The 25,636-nt window shown below is 39.1% G+C and overlaps 1 protein-coding gene across 1 annotated transcript in view; it reads left to right on the top strand.

Moving 5' to 3' along the window:
* LOC127843573 (tetratricopeptide repeat protein 16-like) overlaps window positions 1-25,493 on the top strand; it is a 41,113-nt gene extending 15,620 nt beyond the window's left edge. Inside the window, 12 exon segments of the mRNA XM_052373243.1 lie at window positions 1,912-2,213; window positions 2,530-2,865; window positions 6,765-6,894; window positions 7,520-7,734; window positions 9,076-9,323; window positions 10,257-10,419; window positions 15,045-15,126; window positions 15,541-15,558; window positions 15,560-15,762; window positions 20,986-21,163; window positions 22,181-22,468; window positions 24,764-25,493. Of these exon segments, the coding sequence (XP_052229203.1) occupies window positions 1,912-2,213; window positions 2,530-2,865; window positions 6,765-6,894; window positions 7,520-7,734; window positions 9,076-9,323; window positions 10,257-10,419; window positions 15,045-15,126; window positions 15,541-15,558; window positions 15,560-15,762; window positions 20,986-21,163; window positions 22,181-22,387 (2,082 nt within the window). The 3' untranslated portion in view covers window positions 22,388-22,468; window positions 24,764-25,493.
* The last annotated feature ends 143 nt before the right edge of the window (window positions 25,494-25,636 follow it).

The following is a 25,636-nucleotide window of genomic DNA, read 5'->3' as shown; positions in this document are numbered from 1 at the left end:
ATCACCTGGTCAAATCTAAATAAAAACTGGTTAACACTCTAGTGGCCACATTTATGACTCAATCTTGATGAAACTAATTCAGAACTTTCATCTTGACTCATATTTGAAGGCCATCTTTTTATATGAATCAAGTGGTGTCTGAAACTGTGTCAACAGGTCCAGTTGTCAATAATTGGTGTACATTGAACTCAGGTAAGGGCTTCAAAACCTTCATGGCTATCTTGTTCTTTGCAATAGGTTTTCTTATCCAGTTGTAAAAGATTACCTTAGGCAAATAACCAGCTATTTTTGCTATGCAAATCCTGTGATCACATTTATTGAAGCTGTACACTAGTGTAATATTTCTCCTAACACAGCTAAACCCCACCTGTTTACTAAAAAAAATGAAATGGTTCATCAATGATATTTTTATTTAATATACATGCAATGTTTTATGTTATTTTTGTTTTATATTTTCTTAGATAATGCACACAAAAAAACTGACATTGATAGTATCTTGTTGAGAAACTATTCACTGGTTAGGTATTGTGGAGGCTTTTTTTTTACATGGTCACAGACTTAGCTATTGTAATGAAACTGCATAGCTATGAGCCTCAGTCTGGGAAAACAGGGCTTAATGCATGTGCATAGTGTGTTGTTCCAGGTTTGCCTGTGCAGTCTGCAAAGACGACACTTTCAGCCTAACTGGATTTCCTTTAACAAACAGACTTTCTTTAAACCAAAACTTCCATACAAAGGAAAAGTGTCTTCCCTGATAAGCCTGTGCAGATTGCTTATGCTTATCTGGACTGACACTTTACCTAAATGCTTTAAGCCTGATTTTCCTAGTGTCAGACTCATAAATAGGCATATAGTTAGTGAGACTGTCCCTGTGGTTCATGCTTAAGAATTTTATAATGCATTAAAATATTGTGGTAAAACTTAATATGTTGTTACCTTATAATGAGACCCTGCATGTCATAGATATGGCCAGGATAGGGTCAATGTCAGTGTGTCTGATGGCCGGGATGGGGTCAATGTCAGTGTGTCTGATGGCCTGGATGGGGTCAATGTCAGTGTGTCTGATGACCGGGATTGGGTCAATGTCAGTGTTTCTGATGGCCGGGATGGGGTCAATGTCAGTGTGTCTGATGGCCAGGATGGGGTCAATGTCAGTGTGTCTGATGGCTGGGATGGGGTCAATGTCAGTGTGTCTGATGGCTGGGATGGGGTCAATGTCAGTGTTTCTGATGGCCGGGATGGGTCAATGTCAGTGTGTCTGATGGCCGGGATGGGGTCAATGTCAGTGTGTCTGATGGCCGGGATGGGGTCAATGTCAGTGTGTCTGATGGCTGGGATGGGGTCAATGTCAGTGTGTCTGATGGCCAGGATGGGGTCAATGTCAGTGTGTCTGATGGCCGGGATGGGGTCAATGTCAGTGTGTCTGATGGCCGGGATGGGGTCAATGTCAGTGTGTCTGCCATTTAAAATAGATTCAAACAGATTAAAATGGTTTCAGCTAAATAAAATGAGAAAGAATTGTGATGTTGAGATGAAATTTTAGGTGTGAAAACCTTATAATAAAACAAAAATGTGGATCTTGTAAAGAGTCATTGTTGGCATGGTTACTGTTCATGAAGATAGAAAACATGCTTTATGCTAAAAAACTTGAGACTTGTTTGAGATAATTTTATGCAATGTCACGTAGATATGTTGTATACAGATTCCAGATTTAGAGAGGAGTTGAAGGTAAAGGTCATCATTACAAGTTCTGTGGATAGTAAAACAGTTTGTTTTGTGCTGACTTTAGCAAGTTTTGTTTGGTTTTCAAGGAATCTCAACGTTTCTTTTCTATGCAATATTAGATTAAACAGTGAATGTATACTAAGTGAAGGTACCTGTGTGTGTGAGCACTGTATGATCTGTTCACAGAAATCCCAGCAGACTCAACAGGAAGACAAGCCCAGCCAGAGCTCGGAGGCCCACAAGGTGTCAGCCCCGGGGGGTCCTGAGGGGGCAGGAGTGGACAGTCCCAAGGGGGATGGGGATGATGGCCTGGAGAGTGTGTTCAGCACAGCGGTGGATGAGCAGACGCTGGCGGAGGCAAAGGAGCGGCGGGGCCAGGGGGCGGGGCGACCTGGGGAGACGGGCATCTTCCAAACAGAGAAGTGGGGCATGGAGAAGCCTCCCCAGCCAAGTCTCAAACAGATCATGGATGACACAGCCATGAAACAGTATAGCGGCTTTACTCAGCCTTGCATTCAGCTCATTCATTGAACAAGCTGAATAATTCCTCTTTGGAACAAAAAACTTCTCTGGATATTTTAGACAATAATCACACTTATTGAAAATTTTAAAATTTTAGACACTGCATATAGTTACATAAATCATTTGTACCTGTGTACATTTTAAAACTACATACACTTCTATAAATCTTTTGTTCCTGTAAAAAAAGGTCTCTCATTATGGTACAGTTTTTGTTGAGTGACTGTTGATAAATTTTTACGGTTTGCCACCTTATTTTGAAATTAGTTTTATTATCTTTTTTAGCTTTACAAAAGCATTGAAGCTGAAGGAAGAAAAGAACTATCAAAGTGCTATATTGTTTATCAACAAGGCATTAACAATACACAAAGATGATGTGCGGTTCTATGTAGAGAGGGCAGAAGCTTATCTAAACCTGTGTGACTTCCAGTCAGCCATTTTAAACTATAAAAAGGCGTGTCTAATGGCCCCCTCAAACCAGGAGTATTATGAGAGATTGGCATTCTTGTATTTCTTCCAAGGCCAGTCTCTGTTTGACCAGAGATTGTACCCAGAAGCCTTGGAGGCATTCTCACGATCAGCGGAAATGTGCCCAGATAACATTGGATATCACATACGCAGGTATGTTGAAAACTATCTCTGAACCTTAGTAGTTCTATTGTTCAATTGAGTCCTGTACTGGGAAATTTGGGTGTAATGCATGTGCGTAAAGTGTTGTCCCAGAATAGCCAGTGCAGTTGCATAGGCTAATCAAGGACGACACTTTCCGCTTTGTTACTTTTCATTTAAAGGAAGTCTCTTGTAAACAAATCTCTATTGTAGGCTGGAAGTGTCATCCCTGATTAGCCTGTGCGGACTGTACAGGCTATTCTGGGACGATACTTTACGCACATGCATTAAGCCCAGATATCCCAGAACAGGGCTAACATTTTTAGTTGAAATGATTTTGTCCAAGGATTTAGTAAGATGTACGCTTGTAACAATGTCCTTTTGATGTTCATTTATGTCAGTTTTAAATATGTTTTTAAAAATGTTTTAAACAGGTTTTCCAGGAGTTGGTCTCACATGGTATTTGTTATAACTGTTATTTTTGAATGCAAAATCACCCTATGTTGTAAATTTGAAAGTGTATTGTCATGGTGTTGTTGGAATGTATACAAAGCACAGTGCATCAATCACGAGGTCATCAGTTGCCATCAGTCACAATCAGATAAGTGTTGTGTAACACAAAGTTTAAGGCACAGTAAAATATGTGGCATGTGTTGTAGTTCAGTCTATGTTTGTCCCCGAAATATTATTACACAAAAAAGAAAATTGTTTTTTATTTGGTCAAATAATCTTGCATATATGAAGCAAAGACTTGTTAATTGCTCTTGTAATTGCTCCAGAGATTAAAGATATATGGCACGATATCAGAACTGTAACATTGCATATGTGTTTGTGATCTGGTGACTGTCCAAATAACTGGCTGAACACTCTGCATAGCCTCATAAAATATTTATTGCCAAAGATGAATTGACGTGTCCTTAAAATCAAACTGAAAACCTTTTATTTGTAAGTTGGATAATTAAGACTTAGAGCAAAATAGCAAGAAAACTGGGAATTTGTAGAAACAGGTACTAATCATGAAATTTTATTAAATTTATAAACTTAATACTTTCTTTTTGAAAGAAAATACTTTTCAGTAGTGATGTAAATGTTTGTGGCACAAGCCTTGTGTCATTGATGTTCATGACCAAAACTGAACCATTAATTTCACTTGTCTCTTCAGTCATTGTCAATGGTCAACTATTTAAGAAATAGAAAACCCCAATGGGATCTATGACCAACAAGCTACCAGCCAAATTGTATATGAAGTCGAGCTATCTAGTTTAGTTAAAACCTATTTATTTTAGCTTGATTGCATTTAAAGTACTTTCTACTTATTTGAAACGCTCTCGAGTCCGTTTCCTGGGCCTAGAACCAGTACCTGGTGTCTTGGGGGAAATCTAAAGAATGCTCCCATAGTGAGGATTGAACCTGTGACCTCCCAGTTGCTAGGCGCACATCATATCCATTACACCACGGTCCAGTTATCTTTTTCTTATATTGAACCAAACATTTCACTAATTTATTAATATTTCATATCTCTCAAAGTAAGTTCTTTTAGAAATTATATTCACATTTTGAAAAATATTTTGTGTAAAATGTAAGATGTTTTTTAGCTCGGCTGTTTTCGGAGAAAACCCGAGGTATTGTCATAGCCAGCTCGTCGTGTCGTGACGTCCGCTGTCGTCGTAGGCGTCGTGCTTAACCTTAAAATTGGCTCTAAAATCGAAGTGCTTTTAAACTTCATATGTAGCTGCACCTTGATGAGTTCTACATGCCACACCCATAGTTGGGTCACTAGGTCAAACAAAGATCAAGGTCACTGTGACCTCTAAAAAATAAAAAAAATAAAAATTCTTACAAGCTTTCATTTATTCAAAACTGCACCCGCAGCCGAGAGTTGGCACCCGTTATGCGGTGCTCTTGTTTTTTATTTTGTAACAATAATTGATAACAAAAATAATTTTTCAGTATTCAAACTATTACCAGTGTCTACATTTAAATACATTTGAGCGCTACAGCACAGTGAAGCTAACCTGTGCAGTGATAATATATATAAATAAGTAGCACACGCGGTCCATTTAGAGCATGCCTGGTCCATATAAGGAAATAGTGACGGGTCAATATATCCTTGATGGCCTCTTTTATATTTTATGGACATAAACTAGTCATATAAATAATATAGGGCACATTTATTTAAGTGACAATATATAATGTTAAGACTTTCTTGGATCTTCTATTTTCGTGTGAAATGACCTTTATACAATTGTCATTATTAAGCATTTCCTGATATTGCATTATTATGACTTCTTTTCTAAGAAGGGCATATAAAATCAACCTCTCCGTCCCTCCATCCGTTTGACCATCAATCTCAATGTTATCCAATATCTTGTGTATTATCAAAGGTATTTGCATGAAACGTAAATATATCTGTTCAACCAACTCCTCCATCAAGGACAGCATCCCCCTGATATAGGGTTTGTGATTTGTCTGATGTTTACCTAAAGACCTCAAACTTCAGTACTGTTATGCCGTACTTTCAGTTCATAACAAAAGAAAGCAAGAGATGTGTTCGTCAGAAACACAATGCCCCTATTGCGCCGCTTTGAAAATAAACAAATTATTTTTATTTATTCTTTGACCTTGAAGGATAGCCTTGACCTTGAACTTCCACCACTCTAAATGTGCAGCTTCATGAGAACGCCGCTTTGAAAAAAAATAAAATAAATACCTTTGACCTTGAAGGATGACCTTGACCTTTCACCACTCAAAATGTGCAGCTCCGTGAGATGCACGTGCATGCCAAATATCAAGTTGCTATGTTCAATATTGAAAAAGTTATGGCCAATGTTAAAGTTTTCGGACGGACAGGCGCCATATATTTGACCTTGAAGGATGACCTTGACCTTCACCTTTCACCACTCAAAATGTTCAGCTCCATATGATACACATGCATGCCAAATATCAAGTTGCTATCTTCAATAGTGAAAAAGTTATGGCCAATGTTAAAGTTTTTGGACAGACGGACAGACGCCATATATAAGACATTTTACCTTGGAGGATGACCTTGACCTTCACTTTTCACCACTCAAAATGTGCAGCTCCGTGAGATGCACATGTATGCCAAATATCAAGTTTCTATCTTCAATATTGAAAAAGTTATGGCCATTAAAGTTTTCGGATGGACGGACAGACTGACATACACACATACTGACTGACGGACAGTTCAACTGCTATATGCCACCATACCGGTGGCATAAAAAAAGAGTTCATTAAAATTTCAAATGTTTGCTTTCATTATCACTTTCACTTCTTTAGATAACAGTATATCAAAAATAGCATACACAATTTAAATAAAAATAGTAATTACTGCATCTTGCTCTGTATTGTACAATGTTATGTTACCAAGGTAATATCAATTTCAATATGTTTTAGATGTTTATGCTTTGAAATCAATTTAAAAACTAAAAACTTGTTTACTTTCTAATCTGTTATTATACTTTTTTAGACATGACATCAATCATATGTGACGATGGTTATTAAAAAAGATCTTCCAATTTACATTATACTAACTGGTGGATATACTTAATGAACAAGATGCAAGAGTTAACAACAATATTATATGAGTCATGTTCTGAGAAAACTGGGCATAATGCATGTGCGTAAAGTGTCGTCCCAGATTAGCCTGTGCAGTCCGCACAGGCTAATCAGGGACGACACTTTCCGCCTAAACAAGATTTTCGGTAAGAAGGGACTTCCTTTAAACGAAAAATACCATAAAAGCGGAAAGTGTCGACCCTGATAAGCCAGTGCGGACTTCACCGGCTAATCTGGAAAGAAACTTTACACACATGCATTAAGCCCAATTTTTTCAGAACACGACTATTATAAAAAATCATTGACCAACCCGGCTGTTGTGTGTCTAATTGCAGCATCACATGCCTGGCAGCCCTACAGAGACATGGGGAGTGTCTGGCCCTGGTGAATAAGCAGCTAGAGACCGACAAGAACAACGCTGACCTCTACATTATGAGGGCCAGGCTACATGAAATGTTCAGAAATGTATGAGCTAAATGTTTTGTTGTTTTTGTTTTAAACAATTTATTTGCCAATATGCATTGTACAGTTGAATACAAATATCGCTGGAATAGAATCAGTCATGTTACAATAATTTATGCCAAGGCTATGAAAATATAACACAAAAATACTAATAATTATGAAGGTAAATTAGTATTACAAAGAGATTCGACCAATGCTCGCAAACTTTTATAACTTTTGTACTTTTGTTTTTGTCCAATTTTGGCCTTCAAGACTTAACCCTTTTTTGGTCCAAAGCAAAGATAAAATAGCTATATGCAACCAGCATAAAACAAGAATAGCATGCGAATAACTGGCAGTCTATTCAGGTGTTATGCTGTTGGCTGCTCATCAGTATCTTCAGGCTGGAAATGAATGCTTTAGAACTTTAATCTTGTAAGAAAGATCTTACATTTAATTTATGTATTTGTATTAAGTTGGATATTTATGTCTTTAATTCATTCCGTGAATCAGTCTTAAAAATGTAAACAGTGGACATAATTATTTGTTGGAATATTAAATATGTGCATTTGTCAACCAAAATTAATGTCCCACAAAAATTATTGTTTCACAGTATATGAAGCTTATATTTTTCATTATTCCCCTACAGACAACACTTTGCTACTATGATGTGAAGGACGCGCTGGGTATTGACCCCGACCACGTTGAGGCCTCACACATGATGGCCCGCCTAGAGACTGTTGCTAGGGACAACCGTCGCCAGGCCATGCACCTCAACCTCATGTCCAAACACAGAGAGGCACTCCAGAAGATCTCCATTGCCATAGAAACAGACCCGGCAGTGGCAGACTTCCATGTTCTCAGGTAGAAGTCTGCTGCTGTCTTGTGAAAACTGCTTTGTGAACGGAGATAATGGTAGTCTGACTTCAGTTATGGTCACTCGGAATAGTTTGGAGTGATCTGAAAGTTATATCACTACATGTATCAACTGTATAACCTTGTGTCCATAGAACTTATAGAAAGTAAGGAGCATACACAAAAAAGTAAATAAAAAAGACTGACCATTGTACATATATTATTATCCCCCGCCAGAGGCGGAGGGATATTGTTTTGGCGTTGTCCGTCCGTCCGGCTGTCCGTCCGGCCGGCACTTTTGTGTCCAGAGCCATATCTTGGAAGTGCTTTGGCGGATTTCATTGAAACTTCGTATGAGTATATATATGCATAAGAGGATGATGCACGCCAAATGGCATTGTACACCATCTGTTAAAAACAGAGTTATGGCCCTTTTTATCTGGGAAAATTGCTTTTTACTATAGGCACTTTTGTGTCCGGAGCCATATCTTGGAAGTGCTTTGGCAGATTTCATTGAAACTTGGTATGAGTATATATATGCATAAAAGGATGATTCACGCCAATACACCATCTGTTAAAAACAGAGTTATGTCCCTTTGTATCTTGAAAAAAATGCTTTTTACCATAGGCACTTTTGTGTCCGGAGCCATATTTTGAAAGTGCTTGAGCCATATCTTGGAAGTGCTTTGGCGGATTTAATTGAAACTTGGTATGAGTATATATCCCCTGCCAGAGGATGTTTTTGTGGAAAACGCACGACTTATTAATTCACCTAAATAAATTTTGAAGGCTCAAGAACCTTCCTCTGTCTTAGTTTTTAGTTATTGTCCTCCGGCCGTCCATCTGTCAGTATGTTCATCCGTCCGATTTGCACCCATCCTCAAACAAATCATATGTTGCGGGGGATATCAATTCTACGAATTTGCTTGTTTTAGTACAGGTTGAATGTGCACAAACAATTTACCTCTTTATCATGTTTACAGAGGAACCCTTCACATCAATTTACCTCTTGGCATTTCCTTATAGAGGTGCCATAAACATTGTTCATTGCCATTAAACATCTTCTTTAAAGTGGTGCTCTATTCAATGTTATTGCCATTTATGCCACTTAATTGTTATATGTTTACAGAAGTGCTCTGCTTCTTGTTGTCGTGTCTACAGAGGAACTCTGCTTCATGTTATCTTGTTTACAGAGGTGATATACACATAAGGAGTGATGAACACTCCTTTTTGTTACAGTTAAACAGAGATGCTCTACTTCAAATTATTATTATTTATGATTTCTAACACATTTTATTTCAAGACTGCCAAAAAAATACATGTGGAGTACTTCTGTTGTCATGGTTACAGAGGTGCTCTACACAGAAAGCTGGGAGACTACAACGCAGCTATAGATGACTTTCTGTTGGCTCTGGACAAGTGTGACCACGAGGAGGAGAGTCCAGTCTACATCGACTCTCAGAGACAACTGCTGCTCACTTACAACGACTTCGCAGTTGAGTGCTTCTCCAAGGGATTCTTTGAGGAGGCCATCATCCTCTTGAACAAGGCAATCAAGGGAGAGAAGCGAGAAAAAGGACTCTATGTCAACAGGGGAGGTAAGTTTTTTATATCAACTTTGACTTCAAAATCTAAACCCATCAATTTCTTTTTTGCTTCCCAGAAGGATGAAATAGTAAGGATTTATTGTTGAGGGTATTTTTAGGATAGTTTAAATATTAGAGCATCTCTATAAAGACAAATTGGTTATGATATGATATCATATATGATGCTATGCTACTGTAAAACTAATTTTATTGGCGAGACACTAGTTTTTGTGCATTCCATGGTTTGAATAAATCTAGAATTGTCTCATGAATTTCAAGTTTGACTAGCTTTTTTAGTGTGGTCTAATTGTGTCCTGATATTTGACATTTGCAAGTTACAATTTACAAATAAACTGTTATTTTCACCCCATTAATTAGTACTTAGCAAACCTAAATTTTCTACAGTTTGCAATTGATTGTCACTTATAAGAAACCTGCTTTGTTGTTTTAGAAAAAGTTTATTGTCAAATCAGTTTATTAAGGTTTTACTATTTAATTGACACTTTTTGGTTTAGTCCCTTTTTCACACTGTGATGTGCAATTTTTGCATAACAGTGGTCTATTGCTTAAATGACATGTTGATAATGTGGTATACTTCTCACAATTCGGCTATAACATTTGAAAAATAGAATATCATAATACTAATCACATTTCTTTAAAAGTTTGTGTCTTTTTATAAAATTGAGAATCCGTGAATTTAAAAGATAAAGAAACCGTCATTTATTAAAAAGCCAAACAATTTCATGACATTATGGAATAATGTTTTGACAGTATAGTATGTTGATAATATGAGCCTCATTCTAGGATAACTGGACGTCATGCATGTGTGTTAAGTGTCATATTATCCACTTTTATGAAATTTTGAATTTAAAAAAGGTCTGTTCTAAACAAAAATCCAATGTAGTGGAAAAGTGTTAGTGATTAGTGTGTGTGTGTTTGTTGCAGATTGTTTCTTTCGTCAAGATGAGTTCAGTTTTGCGATGCAGGATTATGAGCAGGCCCTGGAGATGGACCCTTCTGACGATACCATCAAGTCTAGAATCTCTGTGATACACAACGAGTTTGGTGTGCAGGCCTACCAGGACAAGATGTTCCCGGTAGGTTGCCAGTTAATCAATAGTCACATACATGATAAACATAAACTAAAGCTGAGCCTATTTGTTGGCCAGTATCTATTGGTCAATAGTCATATACATAGTTACATAAACTAAAGCTGAGCCTATTGGTTAGTGAGTATCTATTGGTCAATAGTCATATACATAGTTGCATAAACTAAAGCTGAGCCTATTGGTTTGCCAGTATCTATTGGTCAATAGTCATATACATAGTTACATAAACTAAAGCTGAGCCTATTGGTTGGTCAGTATGTATTGGTCAATAGTCACATACATAGTCACATAAACTAAAGCTGAGCCTATTGGTTGGCCAGTATTTATTGGTCAATAGTCATATACATAGTTACATAAACTAAAGCTGAGCCTGTTGGTTGGCCAGTATATATTGGTCAATAGTCACATACATAGTCACATAAACTAAAGCTGAGCCTATTCGTTGGCCAGTATCTATTGGTCAAAAGTCACATACATAGTTACATAAACTAAAGCTGAGCCTATTGGTTTGCCAGTATTTATTGGTCAATAGTCATATACATAGTTACATAAACTAAAGCTGAGCCTATGAGTTGGCCAGTATTTATTGGTTAATAGTCACATACATAGTTACATAAACTAAAGCTGAGCCTATTGGTTGGCCAGTATTTATTGGTCAATAGTCATATACATAGTTACATAAACTAAAGCTGAGCTTATTGGTTGGCCAGTATCTATTGGTCAATAGTCACATACACATGGACATAGTTACATAAACTAAAGCTGAGCCTATTGGTTGCCAGTATCTATTGGTCAATAGCCATATACATAGTTACATAAACTAAAGCTGAGCCTATTGGTTGCCAGTATCTATTGGTCAATAGTCATATACATAGTTACATAACCTAAAGCGGAACCTATTAGTTGGCCAGTATCTATTAGTCAATAGTCACATACATAGTCACATAAACTAAAGCTGAGCCTATTGGTTAGCGAGTATCTATTGGTCAATAGTCATATACATAGTTACATAAACTAAAGCTGAGCCTATAAGTTGGCAAGTATCTATTGGTCAATAGTCACAGACATAGTCACATAAACTAAAGCTGAGCCTATTTGTTGGCCAGTATCTATTGGTCAATAGTCATATACATAGTTACATAAACTAAAACCGAGCCTTTTGGTTGCCAGTATTTATTTGTCAATAGTCAAATACATAGTTATGCCCCCCTTCGAAGAAGAGGGGGTATATTGATTTGCTCATGTCGTTTGGTCGGTCGGTCTGTCGGTCGGTCTGTCGGTCCGTCCACCAGGTGGTTGTCAGACGATAACTCAAGAACGCTTGGGCCTAGGATCATGAAACTTCATAGGTACATTGATCATGACTCGAAGATGACCCCTATTGATTTTGAGGTCACTAGGTCAAAGGTCAAGGTCACGCTGACCAGAAATAGTAAAATGGTTTTTGAATGATAACTCAAGAACGCATACGCCTAGGATCATGAAACTTCATGGGTAGATTGATCATGACTTGCAAATGACCCCTATTGATTTTGAGGTCACTAGGTCAAAGGTCAAGGTCACGGTGACCCAAAATATTAAAATGGTTTCCGGATGATAACTCAAGAACGCATACGCCTAGGATCATGTAACTTCATGGGTAGATTGATCATGACTTGCAGATGACCCCTATTGATTTTTAGGTCAAAAGGTCAAAGGTCACGGTCACGGTGACCCGAAATAGTAAAATGATTTTCGGATGATAACTCAAGAACGCTTTTGCCTAGGATCATGACACTTCATAGGTACATTGATCGTGACTCGCAGATGACCCCTATTGATTTTCAGGTCACTAGGTCAAAGGTCAAGGTCACAGTGACAAAAATCGTATTCACACAATGGCTGCCACTACATCGGACAGCCCATATGGGGGGCATGCATGTTTTACAAACAGCCCTTGTTACATTAACTAAAGCTGAGCCTATTAGTTGGCCAGTATCTATTGGTCAATAGTCATATACATAGTTACATAAACTCAAGCTGAGCCTATTGGTAAGCGAGTATCTATTGGCCACTAGTAATGTACATAGTTACATAAACTAAAACTGAGCCTATTAGTTGGCCAGTATCTATTGGTCAATAGTCACATACATAGTTACATAAACTAAAGCTAAGCCTATTGGTTGCCAGTATCTATTGGTCAATAGTCATATACATAGTTACATAAACTAAAGATGAGCCCATTAGTTGGCCAGTATCTATTAGTCAATAGGCACATACATAGTCACATAAAATAAAGATGAGCGTTTTGGTGGGTTGGTACCTATTGGTCAATACCGTAAGTACTCTAAGTTTACGGACACTCTTAATTTTCGAATACCCCTGTTTTGACCATAAATAATTATTTTTTGTGACTCTAAACGTTGGGACATTCAGGTTTTCATCAATAATAAATGACTCGGAATTTTCATACAGTTTACTTTACATTGCTATTTTAATGCAATAAAATCAGGCAGATGAATTCCTTAAGGCAATAGACCATAACCTTTGTGTTATTGGATTAGTAGCTAGTACATGTATATCAATTACTAGTATATGGTTTCAACCAACATCTTAAACTGAAACATGCACATAAGTTATAAATATTACATGGCATGTTATTTTACAAGCATGTGTTATTATGTGTTGAAACAATTAATGCTATGCACATTGCATCCCGTTTCCAATCGTCAATACAATATTTATAGTGTCTCTAACTTTTTGCACACCTGTATTTAAAAAATATTTTTTGTATTTAAATTTTTTGGAGTAGAAAATAATATTGTCAAAAAAACTAAGAGTTATTACGGTAGTCATATACATAGAAGTATAAACTAAAGCTGAGCCATGTACATCAAGATGTTTGCTGCAGGTATTTGTCATGTACATCAAGATGTATTTTGTGGGTATTTGTCATGTACATCAAGGTGTTTGTTGTGGGTATTTGTCATGAACATCAAGATGTTTGTTCTGGGTATTTGTCATGTACATCAAGATGTATTTTGTGGGTATTTGTCATGTACATCAAGATGTTTGTTGTAGGTATTTGTCATGTTCATCATGATGTTTGGTGCGGGTATTTGTCATGTACATCAAGATTTTTGTTGTAGGTATTTGTCATGTACATCAAGATGTTTGTTGTGTGTATTTGTCGTGAACATCAAGATGTTTTTTGTAGGTATTTGTCATGTACATCAAGATGTTTGTTGTATGTATTTGCCATGTACATCAAGATGTTTGATGTGGGTATTTGTCAGATGTTTGTTGTAGGTATATGTCATGTACATCAAGATGTTTGTGCTGGGTATTCGTTGTGTACATCAAAATGTTTGTTCTGGTTATTTGTCGTGTACATCGAGACGTTTATTCTGGGTATTTGTTGTGTAAATCAAGATGTTTGTGCTTGGTATTTGTTGTGTACATCAAGATGTTTGTTGTGTGTATTTGGCATGTACATCAAGATGTTTGTTGTGGTTATTTGGCATGTTCATCAAAATGTTTGGTGTAGGTATTTGGCATGTACATCAAGATGTTTGTTGTGGGTATTTGTCATGTACATCAAGATGTATTTTGTGGGTATTTGTCATGTACATCAATATGTTTGTACTGGGTATTGTTGTGTACATCAAGATGTTTGTTCTTGGTATCAGTTGTGTACATCAAGATGTTTGTTCTGGGTATTTGTGGTGCACATCAAGATGTTTGTTTTGGGTATTTGTGGTGCACATCAAGATGTTTGTTCTGGGTATTTGTGGTGCACATCAAGATGTTTGTTTTGGGTATTTGTGGTGCACATCAAGATGTTTGTTCTGGGTATTTGTGGTGCACATCAAGATGTTTGTTTTGGGTATTTGTAATGTACATGAAGATGTTTGTTGTAGGTATTGGCATGTACATAAAGATGTTTGTTCTGTGTATTTGTCTTGTACATCAATATGTTTTGGGGGGTATTGTTGTGTACATCAAGATGTTTGTTCTTGGTATTTGTCATGTACATCAAGATGTTAGTTTTGGGTTTTTGTTGTGTACATCAATATGTTTGTTTTGGGTATTTGTCATAAACATCAAGATGTTTGTTCTGGGTATTTGTCATGTACATCAAGATGTTTGTTCTTGGTATCAGTTGTGTACATCAAGATGTTTGTTCTGGGTATTTGTTGTGCATATCAAGATGTTTGTTTTGGGTATTTGTTGTGCATATCAAGATGTTTGTTTTGGGTATTTGTCATGTACATGAAGATGTTTGTTGTATGTATTGACATGTACAGATGTTTGTTCTGTGTATTTGTCTTGTACATCAAGATGTTTTTTGGGGGTATTTGTAATGTTGTGTACATCAAGATGTTTGTTCTTGGTATTTGTCATGTACATCCAGATGTTTGTTGTGGGTATTTGTTGTGTAAATCAAGATGTTTGTTTTGGGTATTTGTTGTGTACATCAAGATGTTTGTTTCGGTATTTGTTGTGTACATAAAGATGTTTGTTCGGGTATTTGGTGTGTACATAAAGATGTTTGTTTTGGGTATTTGTCATGTACATGGGTACTTGTGTACATCAAGATGTTAATTGTAATGTCATGTCGTGTACATTTCAGGAGGCAGAGAAGCGGTTTCAGCCAGGCTCTGGAGTTTCACCCCAAGGTTGGCCAGTACTACATCTCCCGGTCACGGGCCCGATACATGATGGAGGTACACACTGGCATTGTTACATTGTCATAGTTAACATTCGGGCCTTGGTGTCTGTTTGGTCCATAGGTCTGTTGAAAGACAGTGTGTAAGTCTGTTGAAAGACAGTGTGTCAATATAATACTAGTAATACAAGTTTAATTTACAGCTGGAAAGATTTTTATTTTGTTATACTTTGTATTACCTTTAACTGGTCAAGTAACAGATCATGTAGCATAAACATAATGCTCACTTTAGTGAATGTCAAATGCTTCCTCAAAAATCATGATTTTAATGATTTCAAGATGTAGTTTGTATTGATTTCCTTTAGTGATTTTATTGTTTCATTGCAGTTCATTAAAATTACATGAAATATGTATTACTTTTCTTGTGAAAGGGTTTCCCTTTTAGTAGGTTCTTGTACCCTTGTATGTTAAGAACATGACGGGTGCGCGAGGGTGACTTGATCATGGGTCTACTACTGGACCCGGACAATGAGGACGTCATCTCCATCCTGTCCCGTCTGTTCCCGGGCAAGTCTGTGGGTGACGTGCTGGCCAGCAGGGCAGCTGAGAGTGCCAAGATGGCCATCAGGAACATCTTCCACCCTCCCCGATCACAGCAGACACAACAGGAGGGGGAGGAGGAGTCTGTTGCTAGGTAAGATGACTATCAGGAACATCTCCTACCCTCCCTGATCACAGCAGACACAACAGGAGGGAAGGAGGACTCTGTTGCTAGGTAATATGACTATCAGGAATATCTTCTACCCTCCCTGATCACAGCAGACATAACAGGAGGGGGAGGAGGAGTCTGTTGCTAGGTAAGATGACTATCAGGAACATCTCCTACCCTCCCTGATCACAGCAGACACAACAGGAGGGGGAGGAGGAGTCTGTTGCTAGGTAAGATGACTATCAGGAATATCTTCTACTCTCCCTGATCACAGCAGACATGACAGGAGGGGGAGGAGGAGTCTGTTGCTAGGTAAGATGACTATCAGGAACATCTTCAACCCTCCCCGATCACAGCAGACACAACAGGAGGAGGAGGAGGAGTCTGTTGCTAGGTAAGATGATTATCAGGAACATCTTCAACCCTCCCCGATCACAGCAGACACAACAGGAAGGGGAGGAGGAGTCTGTTGCTAGGTAAGATGACTATCAGGAACACCTTCCACCCTCCCTGATCACAGCAGACACAACAGGAGGGGGAGGAGGAGTCTGTTGCTAGGTATGATGATTATCAGGAACATCTTCCACCTTCCCCGATCACAGCAGACACAACAGGAAGGGAGAAGGAGTCTGTTGCTAGGTAAGATGACTATCAGGAACATCTTCCACCCTCCCCGAGCACAGCAGACATAACAGGAGGGGAGGATGAGTCTGTTGCTAGGTAAGATAACTATCAGGAACATCTTCCACCCTCCTCGATCACAGCAGACACAACAGGAGGGGAGGAGGAGTCTGTTGCTAAGTAAGATAACTATCAGGAACATCTTCCACCCTCCCCAAGCACAGCAGACATAACAGGAGGGGAAGGAGGAGTCTGTTGCTAGGTAAGATGACTATCAGGAACATCTTCCACCTTCCCCGATCACAGCAGACACAACAGAAGGGGAGGAGGAGTCTGTTGCTAGGTAAGATGACTATCAGGAACACCTTCTACCCTCTCCAATCACAGCAGACACAACAGCAGGGAGAGGAGGAGTCTGTTGCTAGGTAAGATGACTATCAGGAACACCTTCGCCCCTCCCTGATCACAGCAGACACAACAGGAGGGGGAGGAGGAGTCTGTTGCTAGGTAAGATGACTATCAGGAACATCGTCTACCCTCCTCGATCACAGCAGACACAACAGGAGGGGGAGGAGGAGTCTGTTGCTAGGTAAGATGACTATCAGGAACACCTTCTACCCTCCCCCCCCCGATCACAGCAGACACAACAGCAGGGAGAGGAGGAGTCTGTTGCTAGGTAATATGACTATCAGGAACATTTTCCACCCTCCCCGATCACAGCAGACATAACAGGAGGGGGAGGAGGAGTCTGTTGCTAGGTAAGATGACTATCAGTTACATCTTCTACCCTCCCTGATCACAGCAGACATCACAGGAGGGGAAGGAGGAGTCTGTTGCTAGGTAAGATGACTATCAGGAACATTTTCCACCCTCCCCTATCATAGCAGACACAACAGGAGGGGAGGAGGAGTCTGTTGCTAGGTAAGATGATTATCAGAAACATCTTCCACCCTCCCTGATCAGACACAACAGGAGGGGAGGATGAGTCTCTTGCTAGGTCAGATGACTATCAGGAACACCTTCTACCCTCCCCGATCATAGCAGACACAACAGGAGGGGAGGAGGAGTCTGTTGCTAGGTAAGATGACTATCAGGAACATCTTCCACTCTCCCTGATCAGACACAACAGGAGGGGAGGATGAGTCTGTTGCTAGGTAAGATGACTATCAGGAACATCTTCCACCCTCCCCGATCACAGCAGACACAACAGGAGGGGAGGATGAGTATCTTGCTAGGTAAGATGACTATCAGGAACATTTTCCACCCTCCTCGATCACAGCAGAAACAACAGGAGGGGAGGATGAGTCTCTTGCTAGGTAAGATGACTATCAGGAACATCTTCCACCCTCCCCGATCACAGCAGTCACAACAGGAGGGGGAGGAGGACTCTGTTGCTAGGTGAGATAGCCATCAGGAACATATTCCACCCTCCCCGATAACCGCAGACATCACAGGAGGGGGAGGAGGACTCTGTTGCTAGGTGAAATGATTATCAGGAACATCTTCCACCCTCTCCAATCTCAGCAAACACAACAGGAAGTGGAGGAGGAGTCTGTTGCTAGGTAAGATGACTATCAGGAACATCTTCCACCCTCCCCGAGCACAGCAGACACAACAGGAGGGGGAGGAGGAGTCTGTTGCTAGGTAAGATGACTATCAGGAACATCTTCCACCCTCCCCGATCATAGCAGACACAACAGGAGGGGGAGGAGGAGTCTGTTGCTAGGTAAGATGACTATCAGGAACATCTTCCACCCTCCCTGATCAGACACAACAGGATATTGAGGAGGAGTCTGTTGCTAGGTAAGATGATTATCAGGAACATCTTCCACCCTCTCCAATCACAGCAGACACAACAGCAGGGAGAGGAGGAGTCTGTTGCTAGGTAAGATGACTATCAGGAAAACCTTCTACCCTCCCTGATCACAGCAGACATAACAGGAGAGGGAGGGAGGGAGAAGGAGTCTGTTGCTAGGTAAGATGACTATCAGGAACATCTTCCACCCTCCTCGATCACAGCAGACACAACAGGAGGGGAGGAGGAGTCTGTTGCTAGGTAAGATGACTATCAGGAACACCTTCTACCCTCCCTGATCACAGCAGACATAACAGGAGAGGGAGGAGGAGTCTGTTGCTAGGTAAGATGATTATCAGGAATATCTTCTACCCTCCCTGATCACAGCAGACATAACAGGAGGGGGAGGAGGAGTCTGTTGCTAGGTAAGATGACTATCAGGAACACCTTCTACCCTCCCTGATCACAGCAGACATAACAGGAGAGGGAGGAGGAGTCTGTTGCTAGGTAAGATGATTATCAGGAATATCTTCTACCCTCCCTGATCACAGCAGACATAACAGGAGGGGGAGGAGGAGTCTGTTGCTAGGTAAGATGACTATCAGGAACACCTTCTACCCTCCCCGATCACAGCAGACATAACAGGAGGGGGAGGAGGAGTCTGTTGCTAGGTTAGATGACTATCAGGAACATCTTCTATCCTCCCTGATCACAGCAGACACAACAGGAGGGGAGGAGGAGTCTGTTGCTAGGTAAGATGACTTATCAGGAACATCTTCTACCCTCCCTGATCACAGCAGACATAACAGGAGAGGGAGGAGGAGTCTGTTGCTAGGTAAGATGACTATCAGGAACACCTTCTACCCTCCCCAATCACAGCAGACATAACAGGAGGGGGAGGAGGAGTCTGTTGCTAGGTAAGATGACTATCAGGAACATCTTCTTCCCTCCCTGATCACAGCAGACACAACAGGAGGGGGAGGAGGAGTCTGTTGCTAGGTAAGATAACTATCAGGAACATCTTCCACCCTCCTCGATCACAGCAGACACAACAGGAGGAGAGGAGGACTCTGTTGCTAGGTAATATGACTATCAGGAACACCTTCTACCCTCCCCGATCACAGCAGACATAACAGGAGGGGGGGGGGAAGAGTCTGTTGCTAGGTAAGATGACTATCAGGAACACCTTCTACCCTCCCTGATCACAGCAGACATAACAGGAGGGGGAGGAGGAGTCTGTTGCTAGGTAAGAAGGCCATCAAGACCGTGATGAACATATTCTACTCTCTTCACTTATAGCAGCAGGAGGAGGGGGAATGTGTTGCTAGGTAACTGTTGGGAGAAGGTTAAATGTGGGCAGAAATGAGATAGTGGGCATACATCTTGTCATAATATAATTGATAGATGTAGGTTTGTCCACTAGACTTAAACCTGTGAATGAGTATTTAGACCACTAAATTCTTCACAGAAGGAGTGTAACAATTTTCACCTTCTCCTTCAACGATTGTACAAAATCAAGGGCATTTTAAACACTGCATAAAGTTAGGATGAATGACCTTGAATAACACAGACATTGCTCAAGTTTGCAGTTAACCAACATTATTATACATTCTGAAATAAAGATAATTCTATTTGTTTTACACTTACAGACGTTATTATAATTAAGTTTTGGATACTGTATTTAAGGAATATTATTGGGTATCTAAATGTTTAACACACAAATGATATACCGGTATATAAATCTTCAAAAGAATCCTGGAACTTAATTACGGTATTCTATTGGTAATGATTTGATAGTTACTAATGGTTATATGCAAGCAACATAAAGCAGAAGAGCCTGCAAGTAACTGTTACTGGTTGGACATGAAACCTATAAAACTTAAATCTTTTTAGAAAGGGTTTAAACTTAATTTGTTTTTCTAAGAGACTACTAACAGGTCAAAGTGAGTGTCTGCTGTTAACATGTTCTAGGCTGTTAACATGTCTGCTGTTAACATGTTGTAGGCTGCTAACATGTTGTCTGCTGCTAACATGTAGGCTGCTAACATGTTGTCTACTGTTAACATGTTGTAGGCTGCTAACATGTTGTCTACTGTTAACATGTAGGCTGCTAACATGTTGTCTGCTGCTAACATGTAGGCTGCTAACATGTTGTAGGCTGCTAACATGTTGTCTGCTGCTAACATGTAGGCTGCTAACATGTCTGCTGTTAACATGTTGTAGGCTGCTAACATGTTGTCTACTGTTAACATGTTGTAGGCTGCTAACATGTAGGCTGCTAACATGTTGTCTGCTGTTAACATGTTGTAGGCTGCTAACATGTTGTCTACTGTTAACATGTTGTAGGCTGCTAACATGTTGTCTGCTGCTAACATGTTGTAGGCTGCTAACATGTTGTCTACTGTTAACATGTTGTAGGCTGCTAACATGTTGTCTGCTGCTAACATGTTGTCTGCTGCTAACATGTCTGCTGTTAACATGTTGTAGGCTGTTAACATGTTGTCTGCTGCTAACATGTAGGCTGCTAACATGTCTGCTGTTAACATGTTGTAGGCTGCTAACATGTTGTCTACTGTTAACATGTTGTAGGCTGCTAACATGTAGGCTGCTAACATGTTGTCTGCTGTTAACATGTTGTAGGCTGCTAACATGTTGTCTACTGTTAACATTTTGTAGGCTGCTAACATGTAGGCTGCTAACATGTTGTCTACTGTTAACATGTTGTAGGCTGTTAACATGTTGTCTACCATTTACATGTTGTATGCTGTAAACATGTTGTCTACTGTTTACAGTGGAGATGAGGAGGCAGCAGATGATGTACAGTCTGAGAAGCAGGAGGAGCCCGAGTTGTCAGGTGTGACAGGGAACGGCGCAGAGGCAGTGTGGAAACCTGGCACCGCAGTCTCCGAGTTCAGATTCATGATGGACGAAAAGGAGTTCAACATCAAACTAGTGGAACTAAAACAAACTGTATGTCAACTTAATAGTGTTGGTTTATTTATAAATCTCCACCAAGCAGTAGAGGGGTTATACTGGAATCTTCATGGGCTTCTTTCCATCTGTCCGTTTGTACACACTAACGTGGGGTTATACTGGAATCTCCATGGGCGTCTTTCCATCTGTCTATTTGTACTCCTTAACAGTTCAATGTTAAACATTAAAATTTGTATGGATTGTTCCTATGCAATTTTTATAAGCTTATATCATCAAGAAACATGTTGATAACAATTGTAGAAAGTATATATTTGACAAGTTTAATTACCAGCCAGAAAACATGAAGCAATTAAGAATTGTGGCCTTTGTATAAGAATAACATGGTAGAATAAGCTTGTTGCTTAAAAGCTTTAGTTCATAACAAGATGTAACATGGAAGTTGTGTGTATAGGTTGCTTACCCGCTGACCTAGTTGGGGATTCTATGAGAGGCCAGTCAGGGTGAGGTCAAGGTCACTGTTTCTAAATATAGAATAGCTGTCTCCACTCAATATTGTGAGTTTGGATGAAGGTATTGCACGTACCTTTTGTTCAAAGGCCGCTTTTATGTAGACCTACCTTTGGATTGCATTTCTGACAGTGGGTTAAATTTCAAGTATGCAAAAAAAGGACATTGTTCCTGCTCATTAACTTGAGTCTGGATGGAGGTATTATGCTAAACGTGTGTATGTAGGTAGCGTACATGCATAGCTATCTTGGGATACTATTTGGAGAAGTTTGCATCAATCTTACTGTTACTATAAATAGAACAACTGCTTTTACTTTTTAACTTAGTTTTAATCCGCACAGGCTATTCAAAGACACTCCACTTTTATGGAATTTTTTGTTTAAAGAAGTCTCTTCTTAGCAAAATGCATTCTAGGCAGAAAGTGTTGTCACTGAATGCACATGTATGAAGCCCTGTAGTCCCAGAGTGAGGCTCATGGAAGTGAAAGTGTTTAAATATGTTGATATTAATTACTGTATCAATCCTTCCGTCTTTTTGCTCTTTCAGGTAAATTCCAAAGTGAAAACAGCATTACTGGACAGGAAGTCCCTGAAGTATGATGGTCCCCGTATGCAGCCCCTTCCTCCGCCCCAGCCGAAGCCCTCGTACGGGGGGAGGGGTATACGTAAAGAAGGCGTAATCACAACCCCTGGCAAACAGAGTAGCACAAACTGGCGAACCTTCAGTATGGGAATAGGACTGGGGGGCAACTGAGCATAGTCACAGGGGTAATACGAGTCGCGCTCTGGGTAAACAGGGCTTAATGCATGTGCATATAGTGCTGTCTTAGATTAGGCCTAAAAAAAAAAATCGTTTGTTTCCACTGACATGGCCAAAAAAATTAGGGTAGGTAGGTAGGCAAATAATTTTATTTTTAAAAATAATTTTTTTTTTTGAAATTGTCGTACATGGTGCATTTTCTTCTCATGTTTTGTGTATTACTGTATGTACAATAAATTTGATGATGTCTGTAATGCTATATGACTATATTTAAATGCTTTTATGAAATAAAAACTTGCTGTTCATTAATATTGAATGTGTTGCTTTCCTTAATTCCGAGTTTAATGTTGACTTCTGGCAACGGCTTAAATATACCATTTTATGACCAATAAAAGGCATAAATATAACAAGTCACAGAGAGCTTGACCCTCAGTGTCTATAGGGATTCAGTGTTGTTATACTTTCTGGTCCTTTGGGTTCATGCAGTGTATTCTATATTATTTATTATTTATAATATATTAAATACCTCAAAAGCAGTGCTACGGGAACGCCAGTGGTGTTGCATTTAACATTATCACCATGGAAAGACCCAATCAAACCGGATGTGCTTTTATATTTCTTGGATACAGTTAATGTTCCCAAAGGACCACATTTTCAGATTATATTATGTACTGGTGGCGTGGGGTCTATCTACCCATGAATTTCAGGAACAGAACAGAAAATTTATTACGACTTGTATTATATACATACAATTACACACACAAAAATCAATAAACAAGCACAAAATCAAATCACACCAAGCACAGAAAAGCAGACATTTAATGCTTCTTGTATCAAACTATACTTATAAATTTAAACAAGAAATGTGTTTGTTAGAAACACCATGTCCCCTACTGCGCCGCTTTGAAGCTAAATCTTTGACCTTGAAGGATGACCTTGACCTTTCACCACTCAAAATGTGCAGGTCCATGAGATACACATGCATGCCAAGTATGAAGTTGCTATCTTCAATCTTGCAAAAGTAATTGCAAATGTTAAAGTTGGGGCAAACAAACAAACAAACAAATGAACCAACATACAGGGCAAAAACAATATGTCCCCCACTATAGCACTATGACTGTGCTTGCCCTGAAAATGATAACATTTTTACTTATTAAATATAACTAGAATTTTGACATGGACAATTATGCTTGGACAGAGACAAATACACTATATATACAGTAGACAAAATGAAAAATGGCTGAACTGTTTGCAGTCAGAAGTCCTACCATAATGATCATCTTTACATTCAGCTGTGAAAGTTGAAGCAAAATTTGTCAAGCAGAGGAGTTGAACACACACAATTTTGTAATAATAAATTCAAAAGTGAAAAAAAAGACAAAGGACCATAATCCTGCCAGAAATAATTCTAGGCAATATTCATTTCTTGGAGATCCAATGTAACAGTTTAGTAGAGATGCACCCAGTCGTTAAAGAGGATTTTAAAACATGAAATCTTTAAACTTTTTATTCCATTGTGGAAAAAAAATTGCTATCTTGAATTGCCAATTACAAAACCATCCAGCAAGCTATTAAAACAGTCAGTTGCAGACCATTTGAATGACTTAAAATTGTCAAAACGTTGGCAAAGACACAAACTGGTATTACTTTTTCCTTCAACAGTACAGTCAAGTTACCATTACCGGATCAGTAGCGTAATTAAGTTGTGCTGGTGAAAAACAATGAACGGTTTGAGACTTCTTTAACACCAGTTTGATTAAAAATTACCGTTGCTAACTGATTCAGCACATTGTCTTATTTTTACACGCAGACAAAATCTTAAACATGAATCAAAACTGAAATGGACTTTTGCATGCCGAAAGACTACTAAATGGCCTTTAAAATAATGGGTAAACTTCTTACTTTCCAACAGAGTTATAGCAAGTGGCCACAAAAAATGTTCAACCTCGATTTGGAAACGAGACAGAAGTCAACAAAGTCGTATATACATGTCAGCAAAACATACCGAAATGTTTGACAAAGAGACGCTCCAATTACGACTCAATCAATGCGTTTAAATAATAGGCCTTGAAGATGCTATGTGCAAAATATCATCTAACAATATCAACTATTTATCGCAAAACGCAGTCTTGAACATCAAAGTGATCCGCTATGCGTAATGATCCGGTAATGGCGCTGGGCGCCGCCATCTTGTTTATGTTGAAAGTTTAATGTACGGCGCCGATAACGTTGAACGCTTATTGAGCGCGCCGAAAAATACGCGGTCCGATTTTTTTCGAATTTTGGGCTCAAAAAAGATTAGGACCGGCGGCAAAAAATTAGGTAGGGTCGGGCCACCGGAAACAAACAACTTTTTTTGTTACGCCTTAGCCTGTGCAGTTTACAAAGGCTAGCAATGACACCGCTTTTATGAAATTGTTCATTTAAATAAAGTCTCTTGCAAACAAAAGTACAGTTAAGTCAGAAAGTGTTGTCCCAGATTAGCTTGTGCAGTGTGCACAATTTTACGCACATGCATTAAGCCGTGATTTCCGAGAGCGCAGCTAATATACATGTGTTGACATGTGCAGTGTATAAGTGCCTTGCCTGTGCCTCAAAAAACACTTATTATAATAATAAATTATGTGGTTCATAAATACAAATGTTTGAGTTTGTCACATTTTTTTACTTGTCACAATGTATAATTGTTTCACCCACTGACTTTGTCTACCATTTATAAATTAATAGTGAATATTGTATATCCCTGTATATAGTTAAAGAATGCCAAAATAACTTCCTTTATGAAATGTGCCAGTAAACACCTGGTAGAATAAATATCTGTGTGTGCTGCAGACATGTGTAAATAGTAATTATCTGTTAAAGAATTGTTAATGAGATTTGAAGCAATAGCTTAAATTATTCCTGCATTTGAGATATTCCACCAGGTCATGTTTTATGAGTAAGTGCAGTTGTATCATTGTATTCATGTTATTATTTTAAGTTGTTGAATACAACTAGCTACTTTCCTTGTACTGTGATATTAGATAACGTATTTACCTTATGTATGCATTTGTTTTGTGGTTTCAAAAACAACGAAGGCAATTAAAGTTTTAAAATACCAGTAAGTGGAATTTTATTTTTGTTTCCTTGATCTTACGTGATGTTCATGTTAATTGATAGGACCTGGAGATAACTATAAGAGCCTTGTGTGGGTGAAACTGGGCTTAATGCATCTGGGTAAAGTGTCGTCCCAGATTAGCCTGT

Source organism: Dreissena polymorpha, chromosome 9, assembly GCF_020536995.1.
Source record: "Dreissena polymorpha isolate Duluth1 chromosome 9, UMN_Dpol_1.0, whole genome shotgun sequence".
Classification (NCBI taxonomy): Eukaryota; Metazoa; Mollusca; class Bivalvia; order Myida; family Dreissenidae; genus Dreissena; species Dreissena polymorpha.
The sequence above is the reverse complement of the archived record's forward strand: the minus strand, read 5'-3'. Positions and strand labels throughout refer to the sequence as shown.